Source organism: Acomys minous (assembly GCF_964271855.1).
Source record: "Acomys minous genome assembly, chromosome: 9".
Lineage (NCBI taxonomy): Eukaryota > Metazoa > Chordata > Mammalia > Rodentia > Muridae > Acomys > Acomys minous.
Genome location: NC_140490.1, coordinates 19,529,700 through 19,553,293, shown reverse-complemented (window position 1 = coordinate 19,553,293; position 23,594 = coordinate 19,529,700). Strand labels below are relative to the sequence as shown.

The 23,594-nt window shown below is 51.9% G+C and overlaps 2 protein-coding genes across 17 annotated transcripts in view; one reads left to right on the top strand and one right to left on the bottom strand.

Annotated features, from left to right (window-relative positions):
• CHDH (choline dehydrogenase) overlaps window positions 1–9,672 on the top strand; it is a 28,822-nt gene extending 19,150 nt beyond the window's left edge. For both annotated transcript variants that reach the window (XM_084797114.1, XM_084797115.1), the window contains exons 2-8: window positions 2,989–3,757; window positions 4,439–4,590; window positions 5,255–5,384; window positions 6,317–6,451; window positions 6,911–7,053; window positions 7,431–7,533; window positions 8,109–9,672. In XM_084797114.1, the coding sequence (XP_084653240.1) occupies window positions 3,040–3,757; window positions 4,439–4,590; window positions 5,255–5,384; window positions 6,317–6,451; window positions 6,911–7,053; window positions 7,431–7,533; window positions 8,109–8,527 (1,800 nt within the window). In that variant the 5' untranslated portion in view covers window positions 2,989–3,039 and the 3' untranslated portion in view covers window positions 8,528–9,672. The remainder of the gene's footprint in view (window positions 1–2,988; window positions 3,758–4,438; window positions 4,591–5,254; window positions 5,385–6,316; window positions 6,452–6,910; window positions 7,054–7,430; window positions 7,534–8,108) is intronic.
• Window positions 9,673–11,909: 2,237 nt separating this feature from the next.
• CACNA1D (calcium voltage-gated channel subunit alpha1 D) overlaps window positions 11,910–23,594 on the bottom strand; it is a 305,943-nt gene continuing 294,258 nt past the window's right edge. For 13 of the 15 annotated variants that reach the window (XM_084797091.1, XM_084797101.1, XM_084797097.1 and 10 more), the window contains 8 exons: window positions 23,477–23,590; window positions 22,390–22,754; window positions 21,603–21,629; window positions 20,525–20,674; window positions 18,826–18,992; window positions 16,375–16,496; window positions 14,222–14,542; window positions 11,910–13,818 (listed from right to left, as the gene is read on the bottom strand). In XM_084797091.1, coding sequence (XP_084653217.1) covers window positions 13,525–13,818; window positions 14,222–14,542; window positions 16,375–16,496; window positions 18,826–18,992; window positions 20,525–20,674; window positions 21,603–21,629; window positions 22,390–22,754; window positions 23,477–23,590 — 1,560 coding nt within the window. In that variant the 3' untranslated portion in view covers window positions 11,910–13,524. The remainder of the gene's footprint in view (window positions 13,819–14,221; window positions 14,543–16,374; window positions 16,497–18,825; window positions 18,993–20,524; window positions 20,675–21,602; window positions 21,630–22,389; window positions 22,755–23,476; window positions 23,591–23,594) is intronic. The other 2 variants (XM_084797096.1, XM_084797093.1) reach the window with 1 other exon arrangement.

The window sequence follows — 23,594 nt, the reverse complement described above, 5'->3', positions numbered from 1 at the left end:
AACCTGAGCACTCATGTCATCGTTGGCATCTCTCTCTCTTTGGAGCTCTTTTCTGCCGTTCACATCCTGTTCTGTCTCTCCTTCCATTTCCTCTTTTTCTTTGTCTTCTTTTTTTAACTCCTGCTGGGGCCCTATCTGTGCCGTTTAGGGCATTTTTTTCAAAGCTCTTTTCCCGCCAGCAATCTACCGTCACGTGACTCTTGTTCTCGAAGGCACTGCTGTATGAACTCTTGTTTCCTTTCGTCACGCGCTCTCTCCTGTTCTGCCATCCACGCTTTCTTGATGTTGGATTTGGACACAGGATGAAAGTCCTTTTTGCACATGAAATGGGTGAACGATTTCCCATTTTGGAATTGGAGGTAGGGAAGGCAGCATGTGGGTCTGTGAGGTCTGTAAACAAACTCAGGGCACTGTGAAGTGATTTTCAGATTTGAAATGTTTCAAATGATGAACATCCCAGGGGCAACCCTACTTGGATTTGGTACATAAGATCTTTTTTTTTTTTTTTTAAATAGAGAACTGGAGTCAAAGCAGTAAAAACATTGTAAATTTTATTTATATGTGTGTGTGCAAGTGCAAGACAGAATGTTATGGCATGTGTGTGGAGGTCAGAGGTCCTCTCCTATAGTATAGTCCACAGGAACTGAACACAGGCCAGCATTCCTGACAGCAAGTACTTGCCCTCTAAACCATCTCCCTGGTACAAAGTGTCTGGATTCAAGTCACTACTGGTTGGTTGTGGGATTTTTCTTGCCTGCCCACCCCTTTTCCCTCAGCTGCATTTGCCCACTGTGAGACCCACAGCAGGAGATGTATTCATCTTTGCTCATGAGAGATGCTCATCTATAGTTGTCTTTTCTGTGATGCTTTCATCTGTCTGGTTCTGGTATTAGTGTCACACTGGCCTTTCAGAATGGGTGAAGATGTCTTCGCTCCATTTCTTCTTACAGAGACTGGAGAGCATCTTTGCACGCCCGCCCTTAGTGTTTGGTAGAGCTCTCCCAGCACCCACGTCTCCCGGCTTGCTACTTTGTTTTAGATTGCTGTTGTTTACTATGTATACTGACTTAACCTAGCATTTTGGCACATTGTATCTTTCACGGAACTGATCTGTTTTTGTCTAGGTCTCCAGCTTAGACCCTTCTTAGCCACATGTTAGTGTGGTGGTCTCAAAATTCCCACGTCCTCTTTCTTTCTCTGCTATCCCCTTTCACTTCTCTCTTCACATTTTTATCTACAGAATTTTCTTCACCTAGTCTTCCGTTTCACTGATCTCCCATTACATCTAATCAAAACATATTTGTCCCTGGTATTGTACTTTTTCTTGCATTTTTGTTTTTAAATAAAGCTGATCATTTCAAATGTCTATCTCTTTAATAGTGGGGTGCGGGCTCTATGCATTGCCACAGTGTGGACGTGGAGGTTACAAGACAGCTTTTAGGAGTTGGGACTCTCCTTCCGCAGGGTCTGCTCTCTCCTGTCTCTGCCACCCTGCATACTCGGGACTAGTTGGCCCACAGACTTCCGGGTGATTCTCCTGTCTCCCGCTCTCATCTCACTAGAGGAGTGCTAGGATTACAGATGTGTGCCACTGTGCCTGGCTTTTATTTACACGGCTCCTCAGGACACCAGGCTTGCTCAGTAAGTGCTTTTGCCCAGAGATGTCTCCTCAGCCCACTGGCACTTTCTTGAAATTCTGCTCGACATGTCCGCTTGTCAACTAAATCGTTCCTGATGGAGATTATCTTGGCTTGTGTAATGTCTTTGTTTGATGGTGTTAACACCAGCAGGTCTAGTTCTGTTGCATGCTTTTTCTCTTGTAAGGAGAGCATTTGGATGGTTGTTAATGGAAAACTGGCTTGTGTGTAACAGGCCAGTGGAGCCTGGGTCAATGTTGTCTGCTTACGAAGGATGCACCTGTCTTGGTGGGCTATTATGAGGAGAATGTGTCCACCCATGGAGAGCCGAGCATTGGGCCATTGCTACATGGGGCCTGCAGCTGGAGGTGTTGGGGGGGGGGGGGACTCTGCAGAGTTCCTGCCTCAGACACAGTGTTCAGAAGGCTCTGCTACCTTTTTCTCCTTCATCTGTCCCCCCTCCCTCTGCTTCTAGGGCAGGCCCTGGTTACCCAATACAGAGCTGAGGGAAAGCTGGGGGGGGGGGATTTGTCACAGTCTGCATCTAGGTGTGCCAAGAAAATGACAAGGGACTTTCAGCCCTTTAATGTCAGCTTCAGTGTCGACTAGAAGTTGTTGGGGTTTTTTCAGATGCTCTTGTCACCAGGAGTTCAACGGCTTACCTAGGATATTTTCAACCTTTGCACCAGCATGTGGGGCATGGGTGAGAAAAAAGCCATCAAAAGGCATTGGCATATACCTACAAGTAACATAATGTGGACTGAGCCGGTTATATTTAATTGTATTATAATCTCAAAAAACAGCACTGTTTTTTTAAAAAAGCCATTGGCATTTCTCGGTTAAAGCTCTACTACTCTACAAGGTGCCCTTGCAAAGTATGGCTGTGACCCTGTGTCCTGGTGCATCCCAGGACCTCTCAGGCTGTGAGCTCCACAGTCTTGGCCCCTCGCCCACAGTTAGTTGCTTACTTTGTCCCTCTCCATCTGGAAAGCTTCCCACCACCCGACCCCTGTGCATTTCTGTAATAAAATGCAGTGGCCTGCCTTAAATAGGATGAACAGCCCCTTGTCTTTCGGGCCGGAAAACCTTCCCATTCACCAGCTAGATGCAGTCTCCAAGTTCCTGTGGACATCAAAGCCTGTGGAGGGAGCTCCCCTCTTCCCCAACCCCTGTTCTAGATTAACATCACCTTAATGAAAGTTCTAGATCCCCCAGGGCGGTGGCTATCCCATGCGACAGCCTTGCCTAAGCTAGGCAGGTTCTTCGCTGTGTCAGCATGGCCACCGAACTCCACACTGCTTCCGCATATGCTGTAGGATTCAGAGCCTTAAAGCCGTCTTTCCTGTTCTAGGAAAAGAATCTTCCCACTCCTGTCTGTGGATAGAGGAACCAGGCTGGAATCATGTGGCTGGTCCTTAGAGGCTGGAGGAGAGGATGTCTGAGCCCTCATGGAGCCCTGGCACGGGCTGTGCAGGGCCAGCCATGGCCTCCCTGTCGCCGTGCTGCTGCCAGCGCAGCCTCTGTGGGCCAGGATGAGTACAGCTTCGTGGTGGTCGGCGCAGGCTCTGCTGGCTGTGTGCTGGCCAGTCGGCTCAGTGAGGACCCCAGCTATCAAGTGCTGCTGCTGGAGGCAGGGCCCAAGGACTTGCTGCTGGGGAGCAAGAGGCTCCAGTGGAAGATCCACATGCCAGCTGCCCTTGTGGCCAACCTGTGTAACGACAGGTACAACTGGTACTACTACACTGAGCCGCAGCCAGGCCTGGATGGCCGTGCACTGTACTGGCCACGAGGCCGGGTCTGGGGGGGCTCCTCATCCCTCAATGCCATGGTCTACATCCGCGGTCATGCCGAGGACTATAACCGCTGGCACCGCCAAGGTGCTGAGGGTTGGGACTATGCACACTGTCTGCCCTACTTCCGCAAGGCGCAGAGACACGAGCTGGGTGCCAACAGGTACCGAGGTGGTGACGGCCCACTGCATGTGTCTCGGGGCAAGACCAACCACCCCCTTCATCAGGCCTTCCTGCAGGCAACACATCAGGCCGGCTACCCTTTCACCGAAGACATGAACGGCTTCCAACAGGAGGGCTTTGGTTGGATGGACATGACCATACACCAAGGTACCAACTTTTAATTATTCCTCCCTCTAAATTAGTCGCCCCTTCTGACTCCCATCATGGCCAGTAAGTGCCAAAATAAGACTGGTGTTACATGAGAGGGAGATGCTGTCCTCCCCTCCGTGTCACAGGACACAGCCCAACTGCTTGGGCATTCGCTGAGCCTGTAGGCCATGTGGCACAGCAGAGGTGACTGCAGAGGCTCCAGGGGCCTGCCAAGCCTGGATGGAGCAGTCAAGCCTTAATAGCCACAGGTCTAGGAAGCTGAGAAGGAGGTAGGGATTTCATTCCTGTTGTGCCAATGGCCAGGACGAACATGGTGGCCTGACTTGGGGCAGGAGAGGCTGTGGCAGGGTGAAGAAACAGCTCTGTGTGATGAATGGGCCATGGTGTTGTAGAGACTTGCAAGTGAGTGAGCTGGGGCAGGAAGAGACAGTGCAAGACCACTTGCCATCACCTCTTTGTAGATGGGGCAAATAGACACAGAGCAGGCAGTAGAGGGCCTTGCTCACAGAAGGACAGAGCCAGCCACTGGGCTCTCAGTCACCTGGACGGCAGGATAGGGTATCCAGGTCACAGACATACCTTGAAGGCAGGCCTTGCATTGTCAAGGGCAGGGTAGATTTGCTTTCTCCAGCAAATTTCTCCTGCCAAAGTATGAGGGGACCTTGCTTCATCCCGCAGGGAAACGCTGGAGCACAGCCTGTGCCTATTTGCACCCAGCACTGAGCCGGCCCAATCTCAGGGCTGAGACCCAGGCTCTTGTGAGCAGAGTGCTGTTCGAGGGCACGCGTGCAGTGGGTGTTGAGTACTACAAGAACGGCGAGAGACACGAGGTGAGTTGACGCCTATGGGAGGCGTGGCGACCTTTAAGGGAGGAAGGGATAGGCAGCAACAGCCACATGCTCTTGTCTCTAAGATGAGTTGAGACAGCTGGTAGCAGTGGCGAGATTGTCCCCGAGGTCTCACAGGACAATAGAGGTCAGGAGCCCCCAACTCCTGCCACCTGCAGACTCTAGGGTACCCGAGTACCTCCATAAGCCTCTGCCTGCCACATCCACCCTTAGCACCTTCTCCATGGTTTCAAACCCTTAGATCGATGCGAGAAGGTTAAAAAACCAACAAATGTAACCGTACTATTTATACACGGTGCTTCTCTTCACTCGGTAATAAGTCAGAGACAGCCTTGCTCCACACAACCCCCCCCTCAGGCGCTCTGGCTATTTGTGCACTCTATTCTCTGCCACCCCTGCTCCGAAGGCCCCTCTTACTGCTACAGCTACTCCTGATAGTCATACATGGTGCCTCGATGTGCCGATTGCTTTTAAGTAGCCAACCAGCAAACTCTGCCCCCACGACCTGGGAACATAGTCTCCACAGTGACATCGTTCCCCAAGGCCACGTTCTTGCATTGATTGCTAAAACTGGGTGCCTCTCCATGAGGCAGTAGAAGAGCTGGCTTTTCGAGAAGTGCGACTTGTGGTCCCCTGCCTCTTCCAGGCTTATGTCAGCAAGGAGGTGATCCTGAGCGGGGGCGCCATCAACTCTCCCCAGCTGCTCATGCTCTCTGGCATCGGGAATGCAGATGACCTCAAGAAACTAGGCATCCCTGTGGTGTGCCATCTGCCTGGTGAGCCCCCTCCCTGACCGCTGAGCAGAGGCGGGCACTGTAGAACCCAGCAGCCTGTTGCTTGGGGTGGGGAATGTGGGGGATGTAAAAGTGCCCCATCCTTCCTATAAATCTGAGGGCCTCTGGGCCTCACTGGACACTCCTATTCCTACACCCTGGGTCTCTATGCTACTTTCCTTCACCCTCCACCAGTCAGCCTCAGCACCCTTTAGAGAGCATCCTGTAACAGCAGTAGGGCTGAGATCACCACCAGGGCAGGTCTGGGGTGTGAGATGCCTAACCCCAAGGTTTACTGGTTGCTCTAAACACAAAGGAGGCCAGCTCAGGGCTCCCGAGCCACTGTGCACATGAAGACCCGAGCTTTGTCTTGAAAACTGCCTGGGATGTCCTTGAGGGATAAGCTGTCTTGTTTCTTTCCACATCCTCCATATGCAAGGGGCTGGCCTCTCACAGGGAGCTTTCCTTGAGAGGCCTAGGGAAGTGGTCTGTGCCTCGACTGCTCAGTGTGCCCGAGATTAAATGAGCTTAAGTAGTGTCTGCCTCGCATGCTGGGCCTGCTGCTTCCTTCAGCTGACCAGGGGAGACGATGAGGCTGACAACCATCTACCTGGACCACAAACAGTTGACACTTACTAAGCAGGACCTGTTGTCATTGTGGGCCCTGTCCTTGGAGGGTGCTGCTGAGGAGTGCTAGTCAAGGGCACCCAAGTGGCTGCTGTGGAGGGAGTGACAGAGCAGGTGGCTTTAGCAGCATTTGAGAAGGACCAAACTTGTCTACTAGAGCAGAAGTAGTGTCTTGAGCAAACAACTTCTAAGCTGGGGCCAGGGCAGGCAGGTGCCCTACAAGATAAGTAGAATGCAGAGAAGTTTCCAAAACCAGGGCTTTGCCTCTGCATTAGCCAATTTTTTCTAACCACTCCTTCCTGCCCCAGGAGTTGGCCAGAACCTGCAAGACCACCTCGAGATCTACATTCAGCAGGCATGCACACAGCCTATCACCCTCCACGCGGCCCAGAAGCCTCTGCGGAAGATCTGCATCGGTCTGGAGTGGCTCTGGAGGTTTACAGGTGAGCCTGCCTCCCGGTAAACTTGGTGGCTATGGTCTCTGGGCATCATAGTTTTCTTCCTAAAGAGCTTCACGTTGCTAGGCATAAAGCTGATGGCAGTTACCCAAGCCCGTTTTCCTGTCTGCAAGGTGAGGGTACAAAGGTCCTGTGTGGCAGGCCGCCATGAGGGGACAAGAGCACATGTCGAGGAGGACCTTGATCAAGGTGACACCTATAGAGCAGGATGTGAAGGGCTCATAAAACAAAGCAGGTGGCCTTCGCAGACCTGAAGCTGCTCACTTAGTATTCAGCTGGTATTTTAAAGTGGCTGCCTGGAGAAAGAAGAAAGTGATGGACAAACCTTGATGTCAAGCCCCAAGCCCAGGTCGACAGGGAGAGGGGAGAAGAGGGACACTGGGAACAGGTGGTCCCCATGTCATATCCTGACCGACTCTTCTGTTACCCTCATGTGACCTTCAGGAGATGGAGCCACTGCCCATCTTGAGACAGGAGGGTTCATCCGCAGCCGGCCTGGGGTCCCCCATCCAGACATCCAGTTCCACTTCCTGCCATCACAAGTGATTGACCATGGGCGGAAACCCACCGAGCAGGATGCTTACCAGGTATACAGAGAGCCATGGCCTGAGACTCTGCCTTCCTGCCTCTGCATTAGAATAGATTTCCATGGTGTTATCTGCCCTACTATGTAAACCTTCATTTGGTACTCTACCCCCAGTGGCTTCTGGCTGGCTGGGAAAGGAAAAAGAACCTAAACCTTAACCAAGGGAGAGAGGCCAGGAGTCAGCCCGCAGGCTCATCCCTTGAAAGTCTCAGACACAGGAGTAAAGGGCAGACAGGGGATGGAAGAGTCCGACGCTAAACCCTGTGTGCTCTACACTGACTGCTGAGTCCCCACCCATGGGGATCCTGGGGCTGCTCTGAGTTTCCAAGTTGTAGTGAATGGAGATTACTTGAAACTGTTTTCTCTGGACCCTTCTAGGTACATGTGGGACCCATGAGGAGCACAAGTGTGGGCTGGCTCAAACTGAGAAGTGTCCACCCTCAGGACCACCCTGTGATTCATCCTAACTACTTGGCAACAGGTAATGTAGGAGCTCCGTTTGTATCTCCTGGGCCCAGCATAGAATTCAGGAATTTTTATAGGGTTCCTGTTTGTCCCTAATCCTTACTCTTTGTCCTATTTCCTAGCACTGGGGTTGTCCTCAGTTCTGGGTCACACGAGGTGGCCCGGGGCCTCACTGTGCACAGCAGGACAGGGGTACTGTCTTAGACACACCTGCAGGAGGAACAGGCACCAGGCCTGTGCCTACTACCTGCCTGGCCTTTCCTGCTCTTACTTGCAGCATCCCCAGGCCTGCCTCCCTGCATTCAGCAAAAATACTCACGCCTTTTACAGCCCATGGCAAGGGAGTTTGAGAGCCACATGGTAGTAGAGACAGCTTGTATATCTTTATCACCAGTTTACAGGCGCCAGACCTCAGACTCAAACCTGGCCAAGAGTGGCACCGTGTGTCTAGGATGCTTGGTTACCAGTAACTGTCTCTGGGAAGGTGACAAGCACTTGTAGCTTGGTTCTCCATGCCCCTGGTCTTTGCCCCCTGGTTCGCCTTGGCCAGCAGAGTAAGAGAAGGGTCCCTTGTTTATTTCTCCTCCACAGAAACCGATGTCGAGGAGTTCCGCCAATGTGTGCGGCTGACCAGAGAAATTTTTGCACAGGAAGCCTTGGCTCCCTTCCGGGGCAAAGAGCTGCAGCCTGGAAGCCACGTCCAGTCGGACAAAGAGATAGATGCCTTTGTGCGGGCGAAAGCGGACAGTGCTTACCACCCCTCCTGTACCTGTAAGATGGGCCAGCCCTCTGACCCCACCGCCGTGGTTGACCTGCAAACCAGGGTCCTAGGGGTTGAAAACCTCAGAGTTGTCGATGCCTCCATCATGCCCAGTGTGGTCAGCGGCAACCTGAACGCTCCCACAATAATGATTGCAGAGAAAGCGGCTGATATTATTAAGGGGTACCCTGCACTCTGGGACAAGGATGTTCCTGTCTACAAGCCCCAGACTCTGGCCACCCAGCGTTAAGGGACTGCTTGAGGCAAGTCCCTCTTGCAGTGTTTCTCGGAGGGCCCTCTGAAAAAGGCTAGCATGTAAGCTGGGTCCCTCCTCCCGACCTCCTGGGGTTAAAAGGGAGGTTAACTCTCGCCATGATTTTGTCTCTTCAGTCCTCCAGCCATCTCCAGCCACGTTCTGCGGCTAGGAATGGAACTATCCTTTCCCGGGTCTCCCACCTAAGGCCATTTCTGCAAAGGCAGGGTGGTTGAACTGGCCTGGGCTCTCCAACGAAGCTTTAGCTGAGGCCAAGAGCCAGGCAGAAGCTCAGCCAGAGCCGGCACCTGAGCTCACGTCCCTGGTTAGAGGGAAGGGCAGCCAGCTGGAGGGTACACTTCCTCGGCTTCACTTCTCTCCAACTTGTTTCAAATCTGAAGAGTGAGGTACAGGAAAGGGGGCTCGGGTGGGCTGCGTAACTCATGCCTACCTCTCTGGTTCTGGTTCTGACAAAACTGTTCTTGATGAGAGGCTTGCAGGATATTGTTCAAGAAAAGGCCATTTTGACCTTACTGCCAAGGATTTCATTATTTAACCCTTACCACAAAATTATAGGAATACAGAGCCAGTCCCACATACCAGGTCACTACTGAATACCAAGGACATGAGCCTAAGGGGACCGTTCACAGTGGCCCTGGAAGTGGCCCAGGCAACCCTGCAGTCAGGCCTAGGGATTTCTTATTCTCTAGACATGGGAACAGACAACATGGCACCTAGGCTGATGGAGTACAGCAAAGTACAATGGAATGAAAGATAAACCAGTCAGTATCTGAGTCTTGGGTGGGAGGGGGACAGGTGCCACCTCAGTGATCTGTAACTCCTTCCTGATTTCAATGTGATCCAGTAACTTGTTTCTGAGCCAAGATGCCGCATCCTGACTGTTCTTACAAGAGAACTGAAGACCAATTTTCTGAAGCTGTCTGAAGCCACCATCTGTAGTGGGGAAGAAAAGGATCACTGCACAGAAGCCTGCATTGCTGAGCCAAGAATGGAGCGCGAATATCAGAGCTCCACTAGTACTGCCTGGGAGGGACATGAGCTGCCTTCTGGACTGCTGAGTCCAGAGAAAGACCCTTCCAAAGGTTAAACAAGGAGTATAAACCACTACGTTTGCTTTGAAACCCAGGCGGCTCATGTTTCATCTTACATGCACCTTGGCACCTTCCCCGCCTTTTCCTGTTCAAAAGGAAGCTCAAGAAAGAAAATCCTAGGCCTGTCAGGAGATTTTCAAAGAGCAGGTGTCACACAGTCATTCATAGCATCCTTAGCAGTGTAGGCTCCACCCCTGGAAGGGAGACAAACTCTGGCGTGCATGCTCCTCAGACAGAGCCAAGCCTTTCTCTCAGTTTGGCATACCAAGCCCCGGTCCTTATGTTGATGTGACTCAGCCACATAAGGAAAAAGACTTCCTGGAGGCAAGAAGTGGATGTTACATGCACAGAACTCACAGATGGTATCGGGGTCCTTGCTGAAGCCCTGATGGCCGCTCCTGTTTGCAGCCCAAGCGGAACAGCTGAACATACAGGGCAGTCCCGCCTGCAGTGTCTGGGCCAAATGCCAGGGCTGCCTGCAAGTCCCAGTGCCACCAGGAAGCCAGAATGATGCAAGTTTGCTTCGGTTATAAATTGAGGCTCACACACTGAGTCTCATGGGGACAGACTCATTAGCTAAGTAGGCTCCTTGGTAAGGGGCCTGTAATACCTAAAACATGGAAGGCCATATGTTTCCAAAACTGGTGCACACACACACCTAGCAGGCGTATGGCCCAGGGTTGACCCCCCAGCATTAAGAGCTGCACGTGTGCCCAGAGCTGTGAGTGGGACCCTGCTGTGTTGGTGGAACTTGGGCCTATCTCTCACTGTTGGCCGACTGTGTTCGTGACATGTTAATAGGTCATACAGGGAGACGGGAACAACTTGCCAGCAGGCGGTGGGAGCATTGTAACATACAAGCCCTTCTGCCCCAGTGCCAGCTGCAGGGTAATTTCCATAAATTCAAATAGTTTCTTCTCACCCACCACACCACATCCCTCAAGCCCCAAGATTTTTCATATTTCCACTGATAAACTACCACAATATCAAACCTAATGCAAAGATTTTTTTTTATCTTCAAAATTGGGGGGAGGGGGAGCATGAGCTACTCCTGGGCCCTAGCTGGTGGCCTGGGTGGCTCCTTCTGGTTGGCCTGCCACCTCCACTGTATATTCTTCTACCACTCACCTCGCCTTGTTCTGATATCAGAAGCCAGAGACCGAGAGCCTCCCTGCTTCCCACAAAACAGAGCTGGAGTGGTTTTTTTTTTTTTTTTTTAGGGGTGGGAGGGGACAACGATGATGTGGTACTGTTTTTTACAAGTTAAACCAACACCAACACTCCATCCCCCGCCCCCCCCACCCCAAATGCAGACAGCATCTTAGATGGTAAAGAAGCTCACAGCATGAAATCAAACTGGTTTGGCTTGAGACCTGGCCCACTGTAAGCAGGCGGTGCCCCCAGCTATATTCTCCTCAAGTGGCTAGGGCTAGACCCTCAAAGTGCACCCTCTTGAGCTGGGGGGGGTCTACATACCTAACGGATATTCCAAATGAGGTTCTCACTGTTGGTTAGCAGATCATAGTAATTTCCACATTTCCTAATGTCGTTAGAAACATGAGCTTAAACTAAATGCACCATTCCAGAGAACGTGAAATCATTTAGGGGGTAGGGTGGGGTGGGGTAGGGAAACCAAAAAGCAGAAGCATTTAGTCTTAAAACTTCCTTGGGAGGGGGAGTTTAAAAAACATGCTCTACAACTTCAAATTTTTCTTACAAAGAGAAATTTAATATCAGATGAGAGGTTGAATCAGGCTTAAAGCAGACATACGGGGAAGTGGTGCTGCCTCAGAAGCCAGGCAGCTGTGACGGGCTCAACTCTGGGGAAGGTAATCACCCACTCCCGAGCACACGGTGTGAACTGCTGATGTTAAGTTGCACAGTCAGACAGACAGACAGACAGACAGACACCCAGCAAGACAGAGTCCAACGGAAATGCTGATGGCAGTTTAGCCCTTTAGGAGAACAGCGCTCTCTGAGCTGGTGTGAAGTCACTGCCAGCCTCGGGGGAGTCCGAGGGCAGAAAAAGCTGCCTGAAGCTCTCAGGGCAGAGCCAGCTGTGTGAAGAGAGCTTCCCATACAATGAAATTAGTACACAGTTTATTCTGAAGAACATTTTGCATTTTAATAAAAAAAAAGGCCTTATGTCAAGAAATAGTCATTTACAAACCTTTGAAGTGATTTTTTTTTTCCTGCATCTGGAGTAAGAATGTCTTCAGAAGAGGTTGTGAGGTCTTTATGACAAAATTTATTTACAAAAAAAAAAATTGTTCCCACAGGTTGTCTGTGTACTAGTTAAAAATTTTGAACCCAAACTGCTACCTGTATTTTTAATTGCAGAGAACCCTTAGCAAAGTAATGGGATGACGTCACATGACTACTGACAGAAAGGGAAGCCTTGACAGGTCCAATGACCCCAAAGCTCACAGTCCCCAGGCGTGCAGTCAGAGTGCGTGTGCTCTCGTGAGAACTTCAGCCCTCATTAGTTTCGTATAACAGCTCTCCGAGAGCACACACTGCAGAGCAGCCGTGCAAGGCAACAGGGCTCTGTACAGACCCCAACATTCATAGGTGGCCACAGTGCTCCCCTCTCCCCCCACGCCAGTACCTCATATTTCTTAAGCATCCTTGGGGATGTGAGCAGATGTGCATCATTCACTCCAGCATCAGAGACCCAGAAGTATCCTGTATGGGCAGCTGAGGAAGCCAGACCAGTGGATGCCACTGGGCCGAGTAGCCAGCTGGACCTGCTATATAACTGACCAGAGAATTATTAAAGTGAAACCAAACCAAAGGCAGTTGCAACCCATGTGGATACAAGGTACAATACAAAATCATAGAACCCAAAGAAAAGACTGCAAGTAGTCAACTCGATATCTTATGTAAAGATAGGTTTATAGTGACTCAAAATATTTTAGAAAAAATTCTGAAGTGTCAAGTTCTTTTGAAGTTTCTCCCCCAAAAGGTTCTTCTGCTGAATATGTGAGGACTGGCTCTAATTCTCCTAGTTCTGTTTAGCCCAAGTAAAAATACTAATAATTTCTAGATTTTGGCGGGAAACTACAATTGTTAGGACCCGTGGATATTGCTGCAGTTCAAATACGGAACGATAATTACAAAATATAGACCATCTCTTTACAAATACAAATTGTATATTACAAGTCATGTACAGTAAATCTATAATTTTTAAACAAACTAACGTATCTAAGTTTTACCTGGTTTGCAAGTGCGGTACTCTTCCAGTCTACAGTTGCCCTTAGTGTGACAGAACTGGCCATCTCAGTGATGTTCTCCTATGTAAACTGGCATCGCTTAGCAAAACTGTCCAGTCCCACTCCCCTTGTCATGGTCACTAGTGGCTGGGCTCTGATGTGTACCATTCAAAACAGCTGCACAGGAACCAGGAAGCAGTGTGTTGGGGGAGGGGGTTCAGAAATGGATATGCTGGGCCCAGTGAGTGTCAGATATGCTAGACTGATGGCTGAGGTAATGACACAGGTGTGGTGACTGTCATCACCTTTAACCTTCCTCTCTCCTGTCTTCAGGCAAGTGGGCATGTGCAGTGGGTGTGAGATGTGGACTCCTGGGCAGCCCTTCCAGCTTCTCTGCAAGCCGGGCTGCCCTTCTCACCCATCCTCTCAAGGGGCCAGACACACGTTAGTCTTCTGAGGCTGGGTCTGAGTATGTGGCATACCACATGCTTGGCCACTCAGAACCTGTTCCTACCAGGTTTATGGCTTCCGTGAGGCGTGGTATCTCTTGTACAAAATTCTAATTGAGCATCTGTCTCCCAACCGGTGCCTAACCTTTCCTAACTATGAGGCACTTTATCCTTGGCCCTCCTGTGCCGTCTCAGGCTGGAGCCAGCCTGCCCTCACTGGGCTACAAGGTGGTGATGCAGATCATTTCATCCGCCAGGTCCTCTTCCTCTCGCCCAGGGTCTGGCTCTTCATCACTGTAGCCAGGACCAAAGTCCTGGAGTTCATAGTCCTGGCGGTGTGAGCTGGGGCCCATGTCCCCATTGGCTCGAGGACACACGCTGCCATTGAGCAGAGTGCTGGCCGCACTCTCCATCTCGTCTATGGTTAGGTCACAGGCGTCGGCAATTTCATGTTTTGTTGCTGATACAAATTTTGGATCCCTTGCGTAGCGCCCCAAGCCTTCAGATATCAGGACCTGCACAGGAAAGAGGATCAGTGGCGTGAGTGGAAAGGTCTGCCTCAGCTCTTACCGCATGGCATGCTTTAGGGAGGCCATCAGCCACGCCTGCTAGACTTGACACCACGTGAAACTAACTGCAAATGACTCCAGCTCTGGCCATGTCAGAGAGCAGAAAAGCTGCACATGGTTGAGCAAGAGGGGCACAGTTCGTAAGATGATGGGACTCTTTGACAGGGCTTGGCAGTGCCAGCTGGTCTTCACCCAGGTCTTAAACACCACACGTGCTGCTGAGAAGAGGCCACCCTCAGGTGATGTGGCTGCAGAGCGCGCCCACCATGTCACCACTGCTCCCTCCCCAAGGGAGGGCAGGCGGTTCTGTTTCTGTTTCCGCCTTGAGACTTGCTGCACCCGTACTCACTGCCTCCACCAGGCTGTCCGCGCTCCTTTGCTTGTCACTGTTTTTGTTCCGGAAGCTGCTGGGGACAGTCAGGCTGGCTGGTGTGAACGTCCTATAGGAGATGTCGGGCTCATCTGTGTACCAGGAACTGCGGTGTAGGGATGGCAGGCTGCCATTGACCTGGTCCAGAGACTCTGATCCATCCACCTGGATCAAGGGAGTGTAGCATGGGGTCCAGTCCCGGTACGGAGGGGTTGCTGGAGGGGTGGCCCACGACCGCGTAGAGTGGCTTGGTGAGTACTTCTGGGCTTTACTGGAATCTAGGCCTGCAACGGCCATGATCTGAGGAGGGAAGCAGAAAGAAGGAAGTCTCAGCAGTCTGAGCCCCGACTTGAGCCCCGACCCCAAGTCTGCCTTGTGGCTGGCTGCTGTGCGGGGCTGCCTCTCAGAATGCTGAGGAAAGATGCGAGTGTAGCAGAGAAAGCTCAGGAAAGCTGGCAGAGGAGCTGGGGCCTCCTAGCAGTGATTTTCCTTTTCCTCAAAGCCATGAGGCACTCTCCATGACTGCGCTGTTAGTTGCCGACTCACATAGTTGTGTCAGGATGAGGAAGAACTGGGATGGAGGCTACGTGGGGTGCGTGAACACACCTACGCAGCGTCTCTCTGGGCTTCAGCACTGAAGCACACTTTAAGAAATGCACGGACTGCGGCTCATTTCCCTCCGCTCCAGCGCCACTCATCCTGCAGTGAGCGTTCTGTCTGCCCTGAAATGCTGGGCACAGCCTTGGTTCTCACATGGCCTCCGTGGGAGAGCCACCTTGAGATGTCTGCACTGACATTGTGGTTGTAGCCAAAGAATGGAGGACAGCCTAGGCCAGTGGCTGAGACAAGACCTGGGCGTGCAGCTGCTGGGTCACAGGCCCCTTAGAGACCTCCTTGACTGGCATCTAGTGATCTGGGCTTTCAAACAGTTCAACTTTTGCCAGGCGTGGTGGCACGCGCCTTTAATCCCAGCACTTGGGAGGCAGAGGCAGGCGGATCACTGTGAGTTCGAGACCAACCTGGTCTACAAAGCGAGTCCAGGACAGCCAGGGCTACACAGAGAAACCCTGCCCCCCCAAAAAACAAAAACAAACAAAAAAAACTGACTTTCTTCCATGTTGATACTGGCAAATGGGCTCAGTGGTTAAGAACACTGACTTGTCTTCCAGAGGACCCAGGTTCAATTCCCAGACTGCACGTGGTAGTTCACAACCATCTGTAAGTCTAATTCTGGGGATCTGATGCCTTCTAAACCCCAAGGGGACCAGACATGCATGTGGTGAGCATACACACATGCAGGCAAAAGAAAAAATAACTCCAATTTTTTTTTGGGGGGGGGCAGTTTTCAAGACAGGGTTTCTCTGTGTAGCTTTGGCTGTTCGAGATTCACTGTGTTGACCAGGCTGGCCTCTAACTCACAGTGATCCTCCTGCCTCTGCCTCCCGAGTCCAAAGCAGTTTTGTTTTGTTTTGTTTTGTTTTTAAGTGCAGCAGAGGCGACTAAAAAACCTGCAATGGCTACTGAGTGCTAATGGGTTCAGAGCCTGGGATCAGAACCTCAGAGACCTGTGTCTGTTAGCTGGCTGGATGCAAGTTTCTGGCATCTTCCCTTGATCACCCACTCCACACAGCATCTCTGATGAGAAACACACACACACACACACACACACACACACACACACACACACACATATGAACATGTGTATTCATATGTATACACATAAGCAATGCATGCTTGCACACATACATCTATCCTTACACCTCAGGGGAATGGGCGCTGGGCTCTGGTTCAGTTGCAGGTCTTGTGGGCTGGTAGCCCCCTTAACCCACAGAGGAAGGTTATGACCAGAGGGCCAATGCACAGGAAGTTACCCAAGTAGCTCAATGGAGGAACCACCTCTCTGGGGAAATACTTGGTAGCAGCAGGCATTACTGGAAATCTTACAAGTGGCCGCATTGCCTTAATTCGGACTGCACCAGCCCGAGTGTTCTCTGACAGGAAGCATGGGATCCAAGCCCAGTTCACCCCTTGCTGCATGCGGAACTCCAGCAGGATGGGCCCTGGGGGGTCTACCAGGGAAGAGAGTGCATCCCAGGTGGGGCCCTGGCAAGGGTGAGGCCAGAGTGGCTCACCTGCTGCTGCATCAGGTGCAGGGGCAGGGCAGCACGGTGAGGCAGGGCAGGTGACGGAAGGACATCATCTTGGCTGCTTTGCCTTCGCAGACACTCAAAGTTGAAGGAGGACCTCCGATGGGCTGAGAAATGAGAGCACATGATGCATGGTGATGTAAGTCCTGGCTGGAACATTGCGTCTCAAGAGTCAGGACCACTCCCTGAGGGGTTTAAGCAAGGAGCCCAGGAAGAAGCAGGCCTCCTGTCTCATCCAAGAGAAACAACTACACCTTCCTCCAACTAGGGATGGGAGGACTAAAGGGAGCAACCCAGCTGTGAGATGTTTCTATGAGGTAGCAATGAATCACTTTCCAAATGTTTGCCTGCTCTCAGGCAGCACAGGGGAATCTGTGCTGAGTCACGAGCCCTGGGGTGTATAGCAGAGATCCACTTAGATCTTAGACACCCCACGTCCCACGTTACCCTAGCTCTGCCTTCCAAACACTCTGCAGTCCCCAGACTTGGGCCTCTAATTTAAGTGAGAGATTCAGCTGATCAGCTTAACGAGGCAAAATAGTCAAATTCTTTGCTTGGAAAAACCTTCCTTCCCTAGCCTAGATGTGGGCACATCTAAGACCCGGCCATGAGCTCAGCACTTGCAGACAGAGGCTCGCCGATGACCCACAGCTTTCGGATTTATAGAACATCAGGCTCAGAGTTCCGGGGTCCTTTGGCAAAGCCAGTGGGGTCCTAGGAGCCCTTCCGCTCTATCATGGACTTCAGGGAGCCCGATCCGTGCTTTGCTTTGATCTGACTGCACTTTCTGAGTTGCTGGGTGTTCGTTCCTAGCCCAGTAAAATCCAGCATGACCTTGGTTCACGTATGGGAGACCCTCAGGGACTGGCCCAAAGACGCCTCTCAGACATCTCGGACTTCACAAAAAGCTTTACAGACAGGTCTGCAGTGAAAAACAGGCCAAGACCTTGGGTGGCAATGGCCAGTGGAGCTAAGGCAGAGTCAGAGCTATACTCAGGACCAGTGATCACTGAGGAGTGTGCTGGGTGGGGCCTCCCAGATGAGCTGCCACTGCTCATAATGCAAGCTACTCCTCGCCTGATAACCAGTGTGACCACAGAACATGGGACTCTAGACTCCAAGACCTGGATAGGCCAGCCGCTTGGAGCTGTAGGGGAAACAGCCCTGCCCACGCATTCAGGATCTTCCTCTAAAATAAGCCCCAGGTCCCTTGATCCAGGGACCTCTCCATTACCGTCTCTGGAAGACCCGGCTTCCGTCTGCCCTCACCCACTCCCATTGGCTAAGAATACAGGCCAGTGTAGCAAGCTGTTCTCCTGGCTCCAGGTCTGCAAACTGGACAGCAGAGCCAATGCCCTTCCAGGTGAAGAAGGTAACTGGTTCTCCCTGGCCAGGCTGGGCCCGGGGACAGGGTGCTCAAGTGTTCCCTAGGCTGTATGGGTTGGGGGAATAAGTGAAGATAAAGACCCGAAGAAGGAAGCAGGAACCAAAGGGCAACAGACCTCTGCTGAGCCTCACTTACACCTGTTTCCTTTGGCAGCGGGGGGGAGGGTGCAGGCTTTCACTCAGCAGCATGTGTTTAGGGCTAATTAAATATTAAGCACTCCACTGGATGTGACTTTCCTCCCAGCAGGCTGTGCCAGCTGGAGTGGGACACGGCCAGCCTGTTCTTTCCTGTATGCACAGGCACGTTTGGGAACTCCTGTGTTTCAGCTGCTTTTGGTTACTAAACAGAATCCTCAACAACTCTTCATTCCTCAGAAACATTAGGGATGGATATTCTCAAGTATCACAAAGCACCCACACTTGCAAACTTCAGCCTCCCTCCCAGGGGTTGGAAAAGGCTTGGGTATAGCCATGGCTATAGGAGAAAGGAGAGCCCCGCTTTTCTCTGGGCCAGCAGAAGAGGCCTGCTCCTTCTGGAGGTCGGCCAAGGCCCCATACTGCCCCGTGGACAGAAGGCGATGGCCGACCTGAAGCAATGCCGGAGAGAGGGAAGGAAGAGGGGGGAGGGGCAGGTCTGTCGGAGGCAGGGGTCCTTAAGACAGTCCTGGGCCCCCGTAAACTCTGTATCTAAATTCACCCTCCCCCGCAGAGGCTCAGTTTCCCCATTGTGAGGTGACAGAAATGGGCTGACCATATGAATCTCAGAGTAGACACAAGCTCAAAGGCAGTACCTGCCCTGCCACAAAAGCCTCTTCCTGGATGTGTGAATATTTGGGGCCACACCCCACCTCTCTCTGTTTTCTGGAAGAGCCAGTTTTGGGGGTATAGACAACACACAGGAAGGCACTGTTTGTGGGGAACACTGGCTGGTCTTAGGAGTTAGCTGGGTCGCCCTGGGAGCACAGCGTCATCATTCATCCCAGGGGTAGGACAAATGCAGACACGGTGCCTTCTGAGAGGCTTCACCCTAAACAAGAAAGCTGGCCTCACATGGTGGCGTGGGAGGTAGAAGGCGTCTCCTCGGAGATCTCCGTGAATCGTAGCCAATGGGTGAATCATCATCTTCCAAGAAACCTTGGGGGTGATGGTAGCCTCGGGGCCTCTCAAAGTCCATGGAGCTGCCTGGGTAATAGCTGTTGTAATAGCTGTAGTTTTGCCTGGCAGTTGGCAAGAGAAAAACGAGAAGGTGCATGTGAGGTTCTGGCCAACAAGCCTTGACCTAGCTCTGACAAGCTTCACGGTGGAGAGCAAGGACCACCTTGGGCAACTAGGGGAGGAGGCTTGTGGTAAGCCACACTATGGTTGTTTTCACGCCCAGGCAGGCACAGGCCCAAGGCACATGGTGATCACACAGACCTTGTCAGCCTGGCTGCCTTTTATTTATCTCCTGGAGACCATTGTCCTAAAGACCTGCCCTCTCCAGGTACCTGGCAGGGCATGATTGTTTAGAGAACTCCATCAGCAGGCAGGCAGGCAGGCTTGACACAATGTGAGAAACAGGGGAGGCCATGGTGGGCTCCATGGCCGGGTTCCCCTCTGAGGGGCATGATTCAATTCCAAGAAAAGCAAATGAAAAGCCTTGCCTGTTGCCACTGTTAAGGTAGACTGAGGCCAGCAGGGGTGGCAAAGGACCTGGGAGGAAGAAGCCCCCAGAAGTGGGAGTCACAGGCCCATTTGGCTCTAAACTAGTGAATGTGGAAGTTGGACATTGGAGGAAGCTGGTGGGAAAGGGTCTGTCAGCGCACAGGGAAGGGTCAGGCTGTGTCTCAGGTGCCAGACATGGCCTCACTATAGCACCGGGTCAAGTTTGTGGCCCCAGCGGAGAAGACAGTGAGTGATCTTAGGTCAGGGAAGATGGGTGGGAGGTGATTCTTGTCCTACTGCACTGGCTGTAAAGTCCTAAAGCAAGGTGACTATTTTTTTTTTAAAGATTTATTTATTTTTATCTTATATATGAGTGTTTTGTGTGCATGTATGTGTGCTTTGTGCACGAGCAGCAGGAGGCATCAGAGCCCCATGGAACTGGAGTGAGTGACAGTTGTGAGCGGCCATGTGGCTGCTACAAACTGACCCCGGGTCCTCTGCAAGGTCAACAAGCACTTTTCATCCCTGAGCCGTGTCTCCAGCCCTGAAGAAGGCCTACGTTAGCCAGCAGCATTCTTTCTTCAGGACAAAAGTTGGGAGAGGTACCTCTGCTTGAGGGAAGTTGTTCTAACCTCTTGTCTGTCCCCTTGCCCTCAGCAGAGACCCTTTCATTGGAGCAGGAAGCAGGGGCTGTTCGCTGAGACCCTAGACAAGCTGCTGTGCCAACACAGACAAGGTTGGTGTTCCCAAGTCAGCTAATAACTCATCTCTCAGGCCAGGTGTGGTGGCACACACCTTTAACCCCAGCACTTGGGAGGTGGAGGCAGGCAGATCTCTGTGAGTTCAAGGCCAGCCTGGTCTATATAATGAGTTCCAGGACAGCCAGGGCTAAGTAGAGAGGCCCTGTCTCAAAACGCCCCCCCCCCAAGAAGAACTCATCTCTGAAATGACAGGGGTCTGTCAGCCATGGCAGGTCTGGTTCCCAGGTCCAGAGCCCTTGCTGAGGGTCTCCAAGGCCCCTGGTGACATAAGGTAAGCTTGATGTTTGGAGGAATCCTAAGCAGGAGCAGATGGAGTTGGGGGAGGGCTGGGCTGAGCTCCTCACCTGCTCCAGGTGGGAGAGCTGTCGTCCTCACAGCACTCCTCACTACTGAAATACTCCTGCTCCCCTAAGCAGCGGGGGTCTCGGAAATAGCCGTGTATCTCAGGGTCTTCGCGACAAATAGTTGGAAGCTGTTCATCTCCGGACTCAGACCTGCAGTTGGGAAAGAGATCTGAGGACTTGAGCAGGTGGCAGCTAGATCCTTGAGCCATGCCTCTGCACCAGCCTGTGCCCCCTCTCAGAGCGCTTGCTTCTTCCTACGCACTCCTGCCCCATGGCAATGAGACTACGGAGGTGCGTGTGTCCAAACCACTGTGCCCAGAGACCTTGAGACTCCCGCCCAGCCACCCACTGGCCCCAGCTCTAGTCAGTGTGACTTCAGAACCTAGGACAGAGACCTTTGTCCTTCTGACTGCACTGGGTCAAACTGAGGCTACCGGGGAAGTTCTGGCTTTTGTGTCACCAGAGAGGGGTTCCTGGGAAATTTCTCCCAAGGTTCCCACAGACTGCCCTACCCCAGGTCAGCACAGTATTTCCATGAAATGGCCCGCTTCCTCCTGGCCTCAAGCTGCAGGAGGCCTAGTGAGCTCAGTGACATCAAACCAGAGCGCCTCGTTCACACATTCCTCGGACCGAGCCTCCTGATCTTACTGGAAGCAATGAACCTGCGGCCCTTTCCTTTCTTGTCTCCCCCAGACTGACCACTCCACCCATAATTAAGTCCAAGTTAACACATATACATGAGGGTTATCCCATGCACACACACTGAGGGTTATGGGAAGTCAGCCAGATGGATCTGGTCCTGGTCTTCAGGATGTCAGAGCTATGATGCTAAGTCCACATGAGGATATGGACCCTAAAGCAGCTAGACCTGCCCAGCTACCCAGGGAGAGCAGTGGGCACCAGATGTTTGCAAGAAATATAGTGGGAAGTGCTCATGAATGCAAAGCTCTGGCATTTCGAAAACGTATTAGGTGACTTGGCTAAATGGCGCGATTCCTCTTCCTTGGCACTGAGCAAATGCAGCGGGTAACAGGACAGCACAGCATTTTAAACAAAGACAGAGGCAACAGGCACCTACCTAATGTAAGTTTCATAATAGCGGGTTCTATCCAGGGAAAGCACACCGTGGGAGGGAGGGAGAAGAGAAGAGTTAAACATTCCCTGAAGCACTGACAGCAAAGACACTAGCCCCCCTTTTCAGGAGTATGGGTGGGCAAACTACAGTCTGCTAGCCAGGTATGGCCTACTATCTGTTCTCATGTGGACCGTGAGCTGGGAAGAGACTTACATTTAGAAAGGGGGCAGAAAATGAAGTAAAAAAAAAAAAAAAAAAAAAAAAAAGAGAGAGAGAGAGAGAACCCTTTCATCCCTTCTAATCCTATAAGGGTCAAATTTTGGTGTCTACACGCAGAGCATGATGGGAACACAACCACATTAGTTCACTTAAGACTGTTCCCTGGCTGTGTTCACCTTGCTACGGCAAGCTGGGTAGGTTTGCAAGAGGGACTGAATAGTCCTCCCAAAAACTAAAATACTGGCCCTTTACGGGAAGTAGTCGCCAACCCCTAGCTCAAAGCATGTTGTCATAACTGGGGAAGGCGGGCTCTGTGGCTGCTGGTGTTTTAAGAGACCACTCCACACGACAGAAGGGTGGGTAGCGGGTGACCCCTCACGTGGTGGGTGCCTCACACGGAAAATGTATGGAGAGACCAAGAGATGTGTGGCACTCCGGTTCAAATTCAAATGTCTTCTGGGAATTACCACGTGCCAGAGCACGGGGCAGAGGACTTGCCTCATCTGTGGAATGTGCGTGACGGGGAGGGGAGGGGGGCGGGGCAGACGCCGTAACGCCTTTTCAAGGTTACCTTTTAATACTGGACCTCCTTTGAAGCTCTCGATCGTGCTTGTAGGAGTAATGCCCATTTTCAGACACATGCTCAAGGTCCCCAATGCTGGGCCGCTTTCCGTGGGCAGCTTTGGACATATTGGCGTTATTGAGATTGGCATTGGTTGAGGTGGGAACTTGCTTCCCTGTGGAGCTATGGTTATGATGGTTATGACACACCGAATTTCCTGCTGGAGGAAACAGCGGTTTCTCAGTATCACTTGCAGGTGGCATTGAAGGCCTTTGGACATGCAGGGGACGGTGGGTGGTATTGGTCTGCTGAAGGGACTCCCTCCTATCACTATTAACATGATTGACATGGTTTCCAAGCAGGGCACCATTTCTCTGCAAAATAATGGGAGACAACACCAGGTAATTTAACAAGTATTTGATGCAGGCTGGCTATGCTAGGTCATTTTTTTTTTCTCTCTCTCTACATGAAACACAAACTCTAGGCAAGCTCCAGAGGATCCCTGTGAGACAACCTGAGTGTCTCGGTGGTCAGGTGAACGTACTCATGTGGCGGTTGGCCCACCTGAAAGGAGGAAGGTTACCAAGTTCTGAGCTGGGGGAGCAATTTCTCTGCTGCCCCTTGGGCATGTTCTTCCAGTCGCTCCACAAGATGAGGTGACTTAAGGCCAGCTGGCTTGGTGGGTAGCCCCAGAGTCGGTGGGGGGGGGGTCCTTGACATTTTCTGTGAGCTGGGAGGCTGAGGGCTGGCTGGCAGATCAAAGAACTGGGCTAGAGCAGAAGAAGGGCAGCGTGGACAGCTGCTAGAAAGACCCAGAATGTTCCTGTACTCTGGTCAGTTGGCTGTGGCCAAGCTGAGAGGCTGAAGGCTCGGGGTGGGGGAAAGCTCAGGAAAGGGGCTGCTGGTCTGGCCCACAGGAGGTGCCGCCGGACGGAGAGATGCCAGGGTGGAGACGGGCAGGGTATGCAGGCCTCTCCCTAGCCCCTGCCACTGGTTTGTATTCTCTACACTCCTCTGTGGATCAGCACCACCCCAACCAAAGTCCTGCCCCACTATCTCCATGTGGCCAGTGTGTAGCTAGGCGTGGAATAATTACTTTGAATACATCTTCTTCTTCTGGTTTGGATTCTTCTGGCTCATCATCTTGCAAGTCACAGGATATAGCACGTCGGATTTCTGGCCCAATGTCATGCAGAGTCCTTAATCCCGCCTAA